The sequence below is a fragment of the Schistocerca piceifrons genome, chromosome 3 (assembly GCF_021461385.2).
Source record: "Schistocerca piceifrons isolate TAMUIC-IGC-003096 chromosome 3, iqSchPice1.1, whole genome shotgun sequence".
NCBI classification, from domain to species: domain Eukaryota; kingdom Metazoa; phylum Arthropoda; class Insecta; order Orthoptera; family Acrididae; genus Schistocerca; species Schistocerca piceifrons.
The window spans coordinates 191,284,485-191,300,438 of record NC_060140.1 but is presented as its reverse complement, the minus strand read 5'-3'; the positions used below and the strand labels follow the sequence as shown (position 1 = coordinate 191,300,438).

The 15,954-nt window shown below is 37.4% G+C and overlaps 2 protein-coding genes across 2 annotated transcripts in view; one reads left to right on the top strand and one right to left on the bottom strand.

Annotated features, from left to right (window-relative positions):
• The window catches only part of LOC124789498 (sodium-coupled monocarboxylate transporter 2-like), a 247,291-nt gene extending 243,196 nt beyond the window's left edge, over positions 1-4,095 (top strand). Inside the window, exon 15 of the mRNA XM_047256882.1 lies at positions 3,165-4,095. Within this exon, the coding sequence (XP_047112838.1) occupies positions 3,165-3,206 (42 nt within the window). The 3' untranslated portion in view covers positions 3,207-4,095. The remainder of the gene's footprint in view (positions 1-3,164) is intronic.
• The window catches only part of LOC124789500 (THUMP domain-containing protein 1 homolog), a 31,247-nt gene continuing 19,304 nt past the window's right edge, over positions 4,012-15,954 (bottom strand). Inside the window, exons 4-5 of the mRNA XM_047256883.1 lie at positions 6,433-6,521; positions 4,012-5,006 (exon numbers count right to left, since the gene is read on the bottom strand). Coding sequence (XP_047112839.1) covers positions 4,436-5,006; positions 6,433-6,521 — 660 coding nt within the window. The 3' untranslated portion in view covers positions 4,012-4,435. The remainder of the gene's footprint in view (positions 5,007-6,432; positions 6,522-15,954) is intronic.

Here is a 15,954-nt window from a genome sequence, read left to right as displayed (position 1 = left end):
CATGTATCCCGTGCCACCCAACGTGCTCTAGAAGGTGTAAGTCAACTACCCTGGCCAGCAAGATCTCCGGATCTGTCCCCCATTGAGCATGTTTGGGACTGGATGAAGCGTCGTCTCATGCGGTCTGCACGTCCAGCACGAACGCTGGTCCAACTGAGGCGCCAGGTGGAAATGGCATGGCAAGCCGTTCCACAGGACTACATCCAGCATCTCTACGATCGTCCCCATGGGAGAATAGCAGCCTGCATTGCTGCGAAAGGTGGATATACACTGTACTAGTGCTGACATTGTGCATGCTCTGTTGCCTGTGTCTATGTGCCTGTGGTTCTGTCAGTATGATCATGTGATGTATCTGACCCCAGGAATGTGTCAATAAAGTTTCCCCTTCCTGGGACAATGAATTCACGGTGTTCTTATTTCAATTTCCAGGAGTGTATGTTGACTTACACAGTGTCACTGTCATTCTGCTCATTGTTGCCAGGAAGAATCAGGTAGGCTCAAATAGCTCTGAGCACTATGGACTTAACTTCTGAGGTCATCAGTCCCCTAGAACTTAGAACTACTTAAACCGAACCAACCTAAGGACATCACACACGTCCATGCCCAAGGCAGGATTCAAACCTGCGACCATAGCGATCGCGCGGCTCCAGACTGTAGCACCTAGAACCGCTCGGCCACTCCGGCTGGCGAAGAATCAGGTAGCAACTGAGCATTCATAAAATGAAATGCACGGGTGAAACTAATAAATAGGTTTGGTTCGGTATTAGCGTTCAACACCTCAAGGCCGCTGAATTCACATCTCTTCACAATAAAGTTTTTGACACATTTCCTACTTCACAGAAATCTTAATTAGATGAAAAATTTTGAGCTTACTTCACCAGACAGTTGTCAGTAAAAGTGGTAATGAAGAACATGAGAATTAGGTGTTAGTTGTACCAAACTTGTTTGATTAAGGTGCACTCAATATATTCCTTAATTATTGAAACTCAGGTTATTCTGTAACTAAAAATACTTCCTAAAGGTGGGGGATGAATATGTTTGACGGTTTGTGCAGCCTAAGCACAAGACAATTTTACAAGTTGTGATGGTCACGAAAAAGTTTCCAGTGAGCCAGGAAAATGCATCAGCAGTGCTCTTTACATATCATAATTTTATTTGTTTGACAAAGCTGAAATGGCTACTGATTTTGACTGCACTGTTACATGTAACACAGTGATATGTGTAATGCAACATGTTTTTTCTCTGGCCTGAAGGTGGTCATTAACGACCGGACTAAATAACCTAATTAAAATAAACATTGTGATCCAAGACTGGAATTATAATGAAACAAAAAACAATTTGGATCATCATTGCTTTTAAAATATAATGTGCAAAATGGCATTGGTTATTCTTAAATCACTGCGTCAAATGTTTTATTCTTGATGCTTTTCCAAATTTCTCAAAGAGGAGAGGTTTTTAGTATGGTCTTCCAGGAACAGCAGCTGTTAAACAATTTAGTTGGTAGCATTTTCATTTTTTGTTACACTACACTTCTGCAAATTCATCAACGAATTTGTCATATAAAGTCTACCTGAGAAGTTACTTTGTCTACCAGTGTGCCCAACCACTCATTGTCTTGATGGGCCATCAGCATTTGCTTAGTGGCACAAGATGATCTACCTAAGGTCAATGCAACAGTACATGATGTCTAGCAACTCTGTGACAGTCCACTTATTTGTCTGTATTGCACTCAATTATGTTGATAAATTCACTTGATAGCCGCTTACCACATTGAAACACTGAATAATACTCACTTAAGATGTGATATTGCGGTAATAAATCTTTTGTAACTCCAAGAATGTTATCCTACAATAAGTTAAAACTATTCTTCACTTTAATGTTTGAAACAATATGCTATAGTCACCATCATAACAATGAAAGAGTTCTCTGGGCACCAGTTAGCTTGGTGTTCACACTTGTTACATCCTCCAAAGGCTGTGCTATCTATTAGTTCAAAGCTTGCTGGAGGACTATTGTACTTTGTCAGTCTGTTCCTGTCTTCTTTCAAGTAGGTACAGGCGGCCAGCACAGAATTCAGTAATACAACCACAGCGATAATGCAGCCACTGTTGCATAGACTGAATAATCAGCTTTAGATAACCTTCAGCTTTCTACTTCACTTTGATTTCTTTTATTACTGTATTATTATTATAGTTATTGTTATTGTTATTTTGCAGAAGTCAGAAACATCACATATGGGTGGGCTAACAGCTAAAGCTGCTGCCAGTTGTACAATACAGTATCCTCTGCCAGAAGTGATCATTTTCAATTTACAACCAAAACACTATGAATAATAACTGGATTTTTCATTAGCAGAATAGATTTTGTATATTCTTAGAATATATTGATCTAGATTACTGACAGGACCAGTTTCCTGCATTTTTTGTAGTATTTCCTCTTGCACATGTTGCCAAAGGAAGTGGAAAAACTGACATGCTGCTTTTACTTAGTAACATTGCTATGCTGACTGCACTTACGTGTAATTGCTGATCATATTTGTGCCGTTTAATATACTGTGTGTAAACTGTAGTATAACATTCATTTCAATCACATGCATCCTTCGTGCTATGAAGTTGGATAGGCCAGTTTAGCAATAGAACTGCAGACACAAAGATCATTTGCCTTGGGGAGATTTGAACAAGCATTATAGGATCCTCCTATGTTTCTGACAAAGTGGAGATTGTATTAAGCTTGTCAATGAAGTGCTAAGGCAAACACAGGGGATCATTATACAATTTATTTTTGTGATTAAACAACCACCATATGTAAAAATACATTTTTTAACAAGTGGGTATTAAATCTAGCACACTGTTTTTAGTAGGAAGATACAAAGTGTGGTTTATTTCTCTTGAGAACAATATTAATGACAAATATTCTAGGGCACTTTGTTGGACAAAGGCTTGGGATCAGGAATGGAGGAAGAATGGCATGTAAATGAAGTTATATATACATTAGTGTTCTTAATCATAACTTCTGTGATTTCTAAGTATGTCATTTGAAATCAAAGGTGAAGAAATAAAACAAAACCCTCTACATCTAATATTCTATTTGACAGATGGGCTGCATTCAGTATTACAAAATTTTGTCTTGTCTAGCTACTGATTAATAAACAACATCAATTTCAGGAGGGAGCAGAGATGGAGATGCCAAAAAGAAAGGATCCATGAGGTGTTAAGACTCCAAATCTTACTGGTGATTTATGAAGCATCATTTCAGAACTGCCATGACGATATGTTGAACAGACTACTGGCAGAGGAACCAGAGATGCCACACACATGGTCAGCTAACGAAGAGAGAGTCTGTTGCTGTGTATAAAAATTACTTTATCATTTCTCTATTACTCTGGACAGCAAACTGAAAACAAACACTGGACTTAATGCAGCAGAATGTATTTTTGGTCATTTTTAATTTGTATAACTCCAAATACGAAGAACAGAAGACTCCTTTCATTCAAATAGTTCTTATAATATCAGATTATCTCTTCCACTTGGTACTTCTGTCATTTTAAATATTATTAATAAAAAAATGTGGTAACAGCATGCAGTCTCAAGATGGATAACTTAATCAACATGGTCTGATCTCAAACTATACGTGTGGTTGTGACTAAACTGTAATTAGTCACACCAACAACAAATGTTCCCAAGAATCAATACACGCACTTTGTAACATTAATTAATTTCATCTATGTGAGGCCAATTAGGATATACATTAAATAAAAGTCATACTGTACTATGGATGAAAGTTCATAGGATTTCATATTGTCAATATTTGACTGTGCTCTTAAGTGCTCACTGTTTTTATATTTAGGAAGATCCTTGTAATTGCATTTAAGTTCAGTAATTATAAAATATGTGAGTACATAGCAAACATTTCTTAAATTGAGCCTTTTTCATGTTTCCATAACTGAAGCAGGTGTGTCTCGTCAGGATCTACAACATCGCAGAAACTGCAGTTTAAAAAATAATTTATGCATTTATATGTAAAGAAAGCTCCATTGGATTTGTTTATTTTTAAAATAAATTATTGTACAGAAAATATACAATAAATAAGCAGAGATCTCACTCCATCTGCAATATTTCTGAAGTGAAAGTGGATAACAATGGGTAAGTAACATAGCAATACTCACAAACCACAACATACAATGCCGTGAAAAAACTATAAATGCATCAACTCATAAAAAGAATAAGTTCCATGGGTGTTTTCCACACAAAGATACAGCTGTTTTGGAACACAAGTAGTACATTGATATGCCAAATTAACAATATACATCTTAAATATTGAGAAATATTTTAGGTGTAAAAACAAAAGTTTTTTGACTACGTGTCACAAACCATGGAACAACAAAATACAATTCTTTATTTTAACAATGAAAGCAGTTTTTGCTTTGATGTTTACATTACTTTGTATCTATAGCACAGTTTTCTGTCTTCTGAGACAAACTATCACCATTTCCACTTTCAGTAACATCAACTGTACCAGCACCAGGATCAGTTTTTGTATCCTGTGACTGGCTTTTGATGTCATTTTTTGTATCATCTGTAGATTCAAGTTGGCACTCTGAGGAGATAGAGCTCTGGTCTTCATTGCACCCGTCTGCAGGCTTTCCTTCTGTCACAACACAGTCTTGGCCTTTACCATTTTCTTCAGAAGTGTCGACATTACCTGCACTGTCACATGGGCTTGCTTTTTCTTCTTCATTAACAGCAGGTTCTCCTGAACTGTCTTTCTGTGCAGAATCTTCATCGCCCTTTTTTCCTTCTGGTGAGGCTAATTCTAAAAGATTGTACTTGCGGAATCTGAAGTAGTCTGGCAGTATACCAATACAACACATTGAGCGAATTACTTCAATAATTACAGTCAACTGGGGTTGTTTTAAGTCAACACGGTTGTTTATGTTCCTCATTTTTATCATTTCTGCCAATTCTGCAATGGCGTCATCACGAGATACCATGTTGCTGTTGCGGCGGCTGAAAGTAGGAACACTTTAATTAGTTTATGAATTAAAACAATGTATGGCTAAATTATATGTTATAGAAGAACAATACACAGAACTACCTTTTAACTATGGTCGTCAGTGTAGAATAAATTTTAATTCAAGGAACTACTTAATGGAATATTAAAGTAAAAATTTAACTGACATGGTAATAATGGCCCTAGCAACATTACTCAATATGACGCAGTTTAAACACTGGGTTTGAAAAAAGAAACAAAAAATTTTAGCTGACAACATGATCACCATGGATGATATAACTGCGATATAACTGTCAATCATGGTTGCAAGTGAAAAGATTGATTTGTCTCAGTCCCCTAGACACTTTACTGAAAAATGTTAATATTTTCACCACTGTGACTCTTCAAGCTTTTCACCACTATCTGCTGACAGTGAGAGACAAAAATTCTGACAAAAATATTGTAATGGAGGTAATGTGAATGTGGCAACTATCTAAGTTGTACTTCATTTTTCTCTTGTTTCTTCTCTTTGAAGAACTGAAACATGTAATACATTCTACCTAAATGCTTACTTTATTTTCAAACACAAGGGTGATGTTGCAGACTTGACACACTTAGATGCAGAGAATCTTAATTGACAGCAATAAGCCACTTAATTGACAATTGTCTGCATTGTCTTTAATTAAGAATGAATTGACATTCAATACAACAGTAGCCCTTATAATTTAATATGTAACACCTTATTAAATAACATCAAGCTGGGTGACTAATTCAAGACTACAAAGACATGCACACACATCCTACCCACTTTCATCCCCACAACTGATTTATTAGTCTGGACTATGCTCTACTCTAAGAGTGGCCATGGTGGTCTAACGAGTAGAGCACTAGGATCTGCCCCAGAAGGTCTTGGGTTCCATCCCAGACGAGAATGGGGATTTTTCTTTGTTTCAGTCCCTTCAAAAAATCCCCAGGCCCACTCAACCTGCTGTACAATTGAGTACAAGTGATCTTTATTGGAAATACCAGGTGGGCAGTGTGCTGAAACTGCCACCTTGCCCCTTCTCATACTGCGATGACTTAAGGCTGCACACTACCTACAGTCAGACCACAAGTATGTTTTTGGGCTGAGCACTAGAGACTTCACGTTTTTCATGCTTTACAGCCCTGCTTTCTGACATATACTATCTCAGAAATACTAAAATTTTGTTTTTTATTAGAGGTTTTTGTTATAATACAGATTACATATAGCACTCTCTCATATTACAAGCCAGAAAACTGTTGTTTAATAACTCACAATTTCTGGCTGAAAAGGAATACACCACACATATTTTCTTTAAACATTTTCAAAGTTTTATGAGAAAACGACTGTTCACTAAAAATCTTTACAAAAATATTGCAAGTGATGATGAGGTTCATGGACAGGCAAAACACAATACTCACTTGATTATTATAGAAAAAGTCTTTTCTTCTTTGGTAAAATATTTGTCAAACAGCACTGACACTTTCTCCTTGATGTCATCCAAGTAAGCCTATGGGGCAAATAAAGAGGGTATTTTAAGCACGATTTTTCATTGTATGCCCATTTAGTTTTCTCACAGCTTAAAGTACTCAAATGAAAATTAATTCTATAAAACTATAAAATTATGAGGCAAAACATCTAACCATTACTTACCTTCTGGAGGTGAAATATTTAGTATTGCGATAGACAAACAACAGTATACAACACTACATTAACTTTCAGAAACTAGTAATTCCTTTCTCAGGGACGTGAGAGGGATAGTCAGAGAAGATTAAAAAGAAAGGGCAGGTCATTCAGACTCCACCAGCTTGAGAGAAGCCAACTGTAGTGAAATCTCCTCGTCCTCACACGTGCGTGAGGTGGGGGGGGGGGGGGGATTTCTTCCAAGAACCTAACTAACACACACAAATGTTCAGAGACAACAATGTGTGTGTGTGTGTGTGTGTGTGTGTGCACACGCGTGCGCACATGCACGCACCTATATGATGTTTGTGTACAAGGATTTTTGTTACCTAGTAACGGACTTTATCTAATAGCTTATCCAACAGTCTACTTTTAAATGTGTCTGTCTACTGCTCAACATCACTGAGCTAAGTGGGGTGATAAGTAATGTATCCTAACACATGTTGTTCTTCTCTCCCAGATTTTACATCATTTAATACGCGTCGACAAGACAGAAGCACCAGTGTTCAAAACTGATACCTCCACCAATAGGGAAAAAAGATATGACATGTTCAGAGAAAAAGAAATTACTCTAGAATTATCCAGCACAGTCACCCAAAACAAATACAATCTGAAGGTGAACCAGAAACTTAAGACCAACAGCAGAGGAGACTTGTGTGTGACTCTCTGACTCTCTTGAATAATACGTCTAATTTTCTGTAATCTTTTTCTCTGCCAGATGCAAGAACTCCTCTCTAGAAAAGTTGGCATTTGTCAGCTTTTGTTAATGTGTTTTTCTGCAGTTGCATAATTTTAGCAAATGTGATCCTCCACAAACATACTCTTTTGGATCCCATATTCACTTCTCCCCCCTTTTCTTCAAGGCACTGGGAATGAGAAAGGAGGAATCAACTGAATACATATATCATATAATGGTAACAGAATGCCTGCACACCAGTTACTGTAACAATAGCAAGCAGCATAGGCATGCTACAATCAGGCAGCTTATTCAACAAAGGGAAGAAGCATACAAGAATTTCAAATGAAGTTAAAAGAATGATGGAGAAAAGTAAAAACCACACTGAATTCTGCTCATAAGAGACAAGTTGCAGGAACAGACTGAGCAGGCAGCCACAGTCACAGGCAGAATCCACTGACTCAAATAATATCCTTTAATTGGGCATGCTGTTGTTTATAACAGCTGTAATACACTACTTTTTCAGAACTCAATTATTATGCCACTTTTTCCTGGTAATAATGATTTCAAGCTGTAGAGGTGTAAACTGGCTTTCCAAAACATAAAACTCTCACTACTTGCCAAAACTTGCTAACCCACTGATTTAAAGACGTCCATTATATTACGTTTGCAAATATAGGTGCTGGATTTGATGTGCCTTTCAACAAAAATACATGGCACAGGCTATTCAAATAATTTCTTGAGGCAGCAACACGTGCAAACATGAGCAAAACGTTCTTTAATTTAATTCAGTGATAGGTGTCCCACTGTGGTACAGTCTGAGTAGAAATTGGAAGGACTGAAGAGGAAGGAGTAATTGGCTGAGGTATTGAGCCTGACTGTATAAGATGTTCAAATGGTTGCTTACAAATAGCATGTATCCAGACTTACAAGGGAATGGTCCAATCCAACATGTGAAACCTAACCTTATGTTTTTTTCAGACAGGAAGAATACACTGAATGAAATGCTGTCATTTGAATAACTTGCAGTTCATATCATCAGTTAGACTGTTGCATATGTAACTGCAACTGCAGTGACTAGCAGAGGAAAGAAAATCAAATGATGTTACATTACAGATGACTTCCATCAATCGGGACTTTAATATGTTGACATGAAATGTTTTATAACAATTTCTGTAGTACAGCTCTTATTATAATTTTCGAGTGTGGTATATTTTACTAACAATCAAACATTTCCTCGAATTTTCCCATAGTCAATGCAAAACTGCAACATGTCTAATGGATGATGAAAACACCTGAGAAAAGAGAGATTAATGCATTTGGTCTCACCACAGTAATAAGTTATTTAATTTAAACAGAAACTGGAATGGAGTAGGATATGGTTGAGGCCGTTGTTCTGCATATTGTGCTGCTTACCAGGCATACTTTTTCAAATTCTTAAAACCTGGAGATGCAAAGTGACAATGCACAAGTGAGCAAAGTTTAACAATACTACTCTGCTAATAAGCCTGAAATGACAAAGAGCCATCAGAAATCATACCGCCTGACAATTTTCTGAAAAATGCTTTACAGTGTTGAAAAAAGATTTCCGTCGGGAGGCTAAATCTTTCAACACAGAATTATTCTCTTATGCAACTGAACAGTCCTTTTTTAAATTTTTGCTCCTACTTTGGCTTGAGGTTCAGAAGACAGGTATAAAGCTCCAAAAACAGTAATCCACTGATAGTTAGCACTGGCACTGTCGTATACAAATGAATCACAGCTTTCATTGACAGCACAAGCAACTTTGCCTTTCTTTTGAAAAGCAGTTCTTGGACAAAACCTGACTGACTGGTTTCATACGCAGCATTTTAAGGCACAACAAGAAGCTTTGTCTTTATTGCTATTAATTTAGCTATAATATTACCAATTAATCACATCTCCTCTACACATTAGTTTGAAGCACATTTTGTAATTTTGTGACTCCCTTTTCCATATAATTTCCTGAATCTATTTAAGTAGGTGAAAGAAACCTGGAAATCAACAATGTTAATCTCACGTGCAATTCAGAGGGCACAGTCACATAGATCACCCTTAGTAACAGCGCACTGGCTTTCTCGACAGTTCTAAATCTTTCGAACAGTTTTTCTTTCACAATTTTGCAAACTTCATTTAGATGTGTAAATCTTTGTGCTGTTTATACAATTCGCCTACAGAGTTTACGATACGGAATGGGCTTTGCACACTTCTTAACTCTTTAAGCGTTTTCTCCCTCCTTCGTAAACTAAAAAATTTTCAGCCTGTCCTTTGACACTGAAAGCCAGTATAACACATTTTCTTTGGGATAGGGAGGTACTGTGTTTTTGCTCTCGATTTTAATTAGCACAACAATCACTGTTCAAACCACAGTTCACAAATTCGTCAGTTATTTCCTGTATTCTCTTATGTTTCCATAATTTCTAACAAAATGCTGACATTATGCAAATGAATGTCCAAGAAATCGACTAAAAAGTAACACATATCTAGGTCTTCAGGAGAAGTAGATCATTTCCATTGCATACAATGTCCTTCATATTTCTTCTTTGCAAAATTGAAAACCTTAATTGGATTCCACTACACTGTGAAAGAGGCTCCTTGAGAAAAATTTACTTGTAATATATTCTGTCTAATCAAAATTATAAGCTGTTTTGCTGACATTAAGTACCTGCATAAAATAGTAGCATTATACCTATTTTAAATGTAAGCCATTTAGTGAATTTCAATATTTTGAAAAGGCAAGGAGACATAAAATAAACAAAAACAAATTGTTTACATTAATTTTTATCTTCACTTCCTGTTTTGCTTACTAAGTCTGTCATCTATGGTATCACTGTTTTTAATTACCACCATCATCCTAATAGCACAGTTGTGAAAATTTATCTCGTCACTGTGACAAATATTTAGCTGTTTCTTCCAAATATGTTGTAAATTTATTTGTTTATTTTTTTACTAAACACATCTCAGATTTCGTACATGAGAATGTTTCTCGCTTCCAAACATACCATGCCTGCCCCTCTCTCATCGGCTGCACAGAACCAGCAACTGACAAACCCTCTTTTGTTCCTGTCAAACCTCATGGTGTGCAACAACAACAACATTGCTACAGAAAACATGTAAGTACGCCACTGGGTACTTTCTAGACCTTTACCATTCCTGTAGAAATGTATACCACTGTTGTTTATTTTCCCAATTATAAGGTCAATTTAAATGGATTCAGGCAAACTGCAGTTTAAATGTGGTAGATGTCCATAAAAAGACATATTATGTGGCACAGATTCCTATGGTTGGCAACACAAGATAATCTGCTGCATGCTAACTACTCCCCTCCCAGCACTAATCATAGTTCTAAACCAAGCTGGTGTCAATGTTACCCCACCATAGTGCAGGGCTTGAGTAACAGTGGGGGGGGGGGGGGGGGTGAACAAAAAACGGACTGCACTATCTTCTAGGGCACAGTTCATATGTAACACCACCAATTAATATATAAATAAAAGATTGACTCAGTATAATTCTCAACTTTTGTTTGTCCTGTGATCTAATGATGCCTGTTGGTACTATCTCCATGACTGGTCTTGCCACTGCAATTTATTCTTGCAAGAACAATTATGGCCAGTTTATTAAGATACATTTCGTTTTTTAGACACTTAATTCTGGTTTAGTTTTCTTTCTTGTTTTATATGAATCTTATCATCTTGTTCTAAAGCTGATAAAAAGGTGGTAACACTTTTATCCTGGGTTCTAATACTTTAACAGTGACCAAATTTTCCATTTGCTACTCACTTGGTAAATCGTTTACAGCATCTCATAACCAAATACAGGGCTATTACAAATGATTGAAGCGATTTCATAAATTCACTGTAGCTTCATTCATTGACATATGGTCACGACACACTACAGATACGTAGAAAAACTCATAAAGTTTTGTTCGGCTGAAGCCGCACTTCAGGTTTCTGCCGCCAGAGCGCCTGAGAGCGCAGCGAGACAAAATGGCGACAGGAGCCGAGAAAGCATATGTCGTGCTTGAAATGCACTCACATCAGTCAGTCATAACAGTTCAACGACACTTCAGGATGAAGTTCAACAAAGATCCACCAACTGCTAACTCCATTCGGTGATGGTATGCGCAGTTTAAAGCTTCTGGTTGCCTCTGTAAGGGGAAATCAACGGGTCGGCCTGCAGTGAGCGAAGAAACGGTTGAATGCGTACGGGCAAGTTTCACGCGTAGCCCGCGGAAGTCGACAAATAAAGCAAGCAGGGAGCTAAACGTACCACAGCTGACGGTTTGGAAAATCTTAGGGAAAAGGCTAAAGCAGAAGCCTTACCGTTTACAATTGCTACAAGCCCTGACACCCGATGACAAAGTCAAACGCTTTGAATTTTCGGCGCGGTTGCAACAGCTCATGGAAGAGGATGCGTTCAGTGCGAAACTTGTTTTCTGTGATGAAGCAACATTTTTTCTTAATGGTGAAGTGAACAGACACAATGTGCGAATCTGGGTGGTAGAGAATCCTCACGCATTCGTGCAGCAAATTTGCAATTCACCAAAAGTTAACGTGTTTTGTGCAATCTCACAGTTTAAAGTTTACGGCCCCTTTTTCTTCTGCGAAAAAAAACGTTACAGGACACGTGTATCTGGACATGCTGGAAAATTGGCTCATGCCACAACTGGAGACCGACAGCGCCGACTTCATCTTTCAACAGGATGGTGCTCCACCGCACTTCCATCATGATGTTCGGCATTTCTTAAACAGGAGATTGGAAAACCGATGGATCGGTCGTGGTGGAGATCATGATCGGCAATTCATGTCATGGCCTCCACGCTCTCCCGACTTAACCCCATGCGATTTCTTTCTGTGGGGTTATGTGAAAGATTCAGTGTTTAAACCTCCTCTACCAAGAAACGTGCCAGAACTGCGAGCTCGCATCAACGATGCTTTCGAACTCATTGATGGGGACGTGCTGCGCTGAGTGTGGGAGGAACTTGATTATCGGCTTGATGTCTTCCGAATCACTAAAGGGGCACACATCGAACATTTGTGAATGCCTAAAAAAACTTTTTGAGTTTTTGTATGTGTGTGCAAAGCATTGTGAAAATATCTCAAATAATAAAGTTATTGTAGAGCTGTGAAATCGCTTCAATCATTTGTAATAACCCTGTACAATACTGACTTGTGTTCAGAATCAAGTAATGTTTTTGAAGGACAACATTTTTGCCTTTCAATGTGTTTCACAAAACTGTCAAAGTTTAAGCAGAGCAATAGACTTGTGAGGGCTAGTTCATAGTTTCTCGCATATTCCTTGCACCAGTACTGCATGATTCAAATGTCATGTGAGTATTAGAGCAAGGTTGATACTCTATCAAGTGTTTCGGTGTATCAGGATATCTTGATCCTGTTCAAGCACGAGTATCATTTACTGCACCTCCCCTCCTGAATTCTTTAAAATAAATCTACATGTGACCTCAATAGGCCAAACTTCATCTGTAAATGTAAGGTGACCCCTATATCAGTCAATAAAACAACATAAAAATGTTGACCTCAGCAGCAATGGTTTCATATGCAAAACATAAGATGACCTGGACTTTCCAAATGATGAATCTGGGAAGAAACATCATCTTATAACCACATAAATATGGTATGAAGAAAACACGAAGAAAATTAATTCAGTTTCACACTCATTGTTAATGCTTGGTGATACTGGAAAGGCTACTGTTAATTATTATGTATAGTAAAAGAGTTACAAATTCGAGAGAATAGTACTGTGAACAATTGTGTCAGAGAAACTATCAATGGAAACTGAAGTTCGCTTTACACATTATGATCATGTTTTACCGTGTTATCTGTTTACCACTGTGCCATCAATCTAGGCTATGCACCGCTGTCTTGCGCACGTACTGTCTGCTGCAGCTTCAGCAGGAATGTACAGTCCTCAAGCCACCTAGTGAGCTACGGAATATGGCAATTTTCACTATTTTTCTTAAAAACTTGCAATGAGTCTTAGCATCTAAAATGTTGACATTGTGTTTCTTTCAGTGTAGTATTCCTGTAAAAAACATTTCAGGACAGGTTTCAATATGCAGGACTGGACAGTTCTCTTGTTAGATCCTGCCTTGCATCTAGTTCTAACCTGCAAATAACATTCAATATGATAGCCGTGATTTCTTACATCCTGTATTACAATTCTGGTAACGTGATAACCCGCCATATATTGGAAATGTTTCAGCAAAATGGGGCGGAGTATTAAGAGGACATGAAAGTAAAGTGATAATATTGTCCTCAGTCAAAAATTTCAGCACTTCTGGAACATGTCAAAGACAACTTAGAACTACACAACGCATGTGTTTATACAAAACCACGCAAGTATGTCAAATCTTATAGAGGGCACACCACGAATGCTGTTCAAGAGTGCACAATGGAACACCAGTGGTATACTCCAAGCCAGCAAGTCCACTACTCTCAAACACTACATTTCTAATGGTCATTTGATGAAATACAGTGAAACCAAAAATTGTGGCCCACACTTCTAACTTTTGAAGTTATATTGTCAATGAACCTGCGAAAATACAACTGTCTGCGGCTGCTACCTACCTGGATGGTTGTTTACAGTGAGATACTAGATAGAATCCTGTCATACAAATATTTCGTGTTCTGCATAGTTAGCGCCATTCTGCGATTTTACAGCGTGAAGATGATCAACAGGATATCAGTGAGGTGAGTTTATACCATGGCAAACACTCAGCACAGTACACTGACTTGAAGCAGAAGTGCAGGCAATGCATGAACAGTCATAACTGAGCACACCACACATGCCAGTGATGTCTTTTATAGGGGAGTTAGTGCATTCTCACCAGTATAAACCTGAAGAAGACTGTGTCACAATATCATGGCAGTGAGTTGTTGACATGTGGCAGTGCATCTGAAATTTCATAGAACGAGGCAATAACTGCCTAGAATGCATAGAGAACCGTCAGTATAAAAGCAATGGGGTCTCATGATGAAAAGCTTCTGAACAAGAAATATTTCGGCGATTCATGCCCATCTTGATAGTGAGCATACACAGTTGATGATTCTTGTACCAATTTTGTTCAAAATCTACAGAGATGCAGCACACAGTAGTTTGCTGGCAATTGTTTTAAATGATTGATGTCACATTTCATAGAAATGCATAATGCCTAGAATCATCAACTGTTCACAACCTGTTCTGTTCGAAACCTAGTTATTCAGGAAAAAGTGGTATGTAGCCATCACACAACAAGTTGAGGGAAGTTAATGGCAGATTTTGCATCAGAATTCAAGTTTCCTTATCATTACACAAACAAATTAAAATTGATCTCCTCCAACAAAATGAATTAAGGCAAAGTAGCATAACATCTTTCTGAGCATGTTGCCCAGTCTCACATTCATTTGTTTTGATGTTGTACGTATACTATGAAAACAAGGAATGATGAAGTGGCTGAAGGTGGGGCATAAATGATATTTGAAAAAACGTCGAACACAAAATACAAAACAAGGAAAATATGGTGAAAAGTATGATATGTTGGTTAGTTAATAATCAAGTTTCATGTTCCAAGGATCATTTGAATGATTAAACATAATGATGTGGAACGAGACATTTTACATTCACCTGAGACATTTGCCTGTAAATATGGCTACATGCACATCATTTACAAGTATTTTTAAAATACTGATATGACTTAATATTTCCTATTCATCACTTTTTACACATTACAAAAATATGTATTATTATATGGAATAGGCATTGTTAAGGAGAAACTTTTTCAGTTTGTTTCCAAATTTAATTTCGTTGGCTGTCAAATATTTTATATCATCAGGTAAGGGACACGAAAGATGAACTGAAATAATATAATGTGCATCAGTCACTTTTCCATGACATTTTCCGACGACTTAAGATATCAATTAAAAATTATCTGTGTCGTAGGATGAAAAAAGAAAAGCGGTTGACAGTCATTTGTTATAATTTATATTTTACATCCCAAACAGAAGCAGTTTCCAAACCACAGTCCATCATGGACAATGTCAGGTTACTGGGTAAGTGGTCCGAAATTTTAGTGACAGAATTGCATACCCCTTTTTGTTCCAAAACAACCTTAATGTAGAGTAATGAATGTTATTTTTTCTTTTGGGGTTTAATTATGGACATCTTTTGAGCTCTCATGGGTTATTTACAATAAACTTCATGAGGAAATAAATCTATTGTGAAGCAGTAGTCAAACTGCCTAACACCTTAAACAGGTGCCTACAAGGTGGTCGTCATCAGCACCACATATTATTCTTACAGCACGATTTTGAGCAGTGAAGACTTCCATTCTTAAAGATGGAGTTGCATCACAACACTATTCCATATGGCATTACTGAATGAAAAATGCAAAACATAATTTACCAATTTGTCTCTCTCCAAATTCTGCAATGATTTGAGGAGTAAATGTGCCCGAAGAAAGTGGTGTTAACAGTTACAAAAATGTGTTTCTATATTATGAGAAGGAAAGTTGCTGCTCACCATACAGCGGAGATGCTGAGTTGCAAATAAGCACAACAAAAAGACTCTC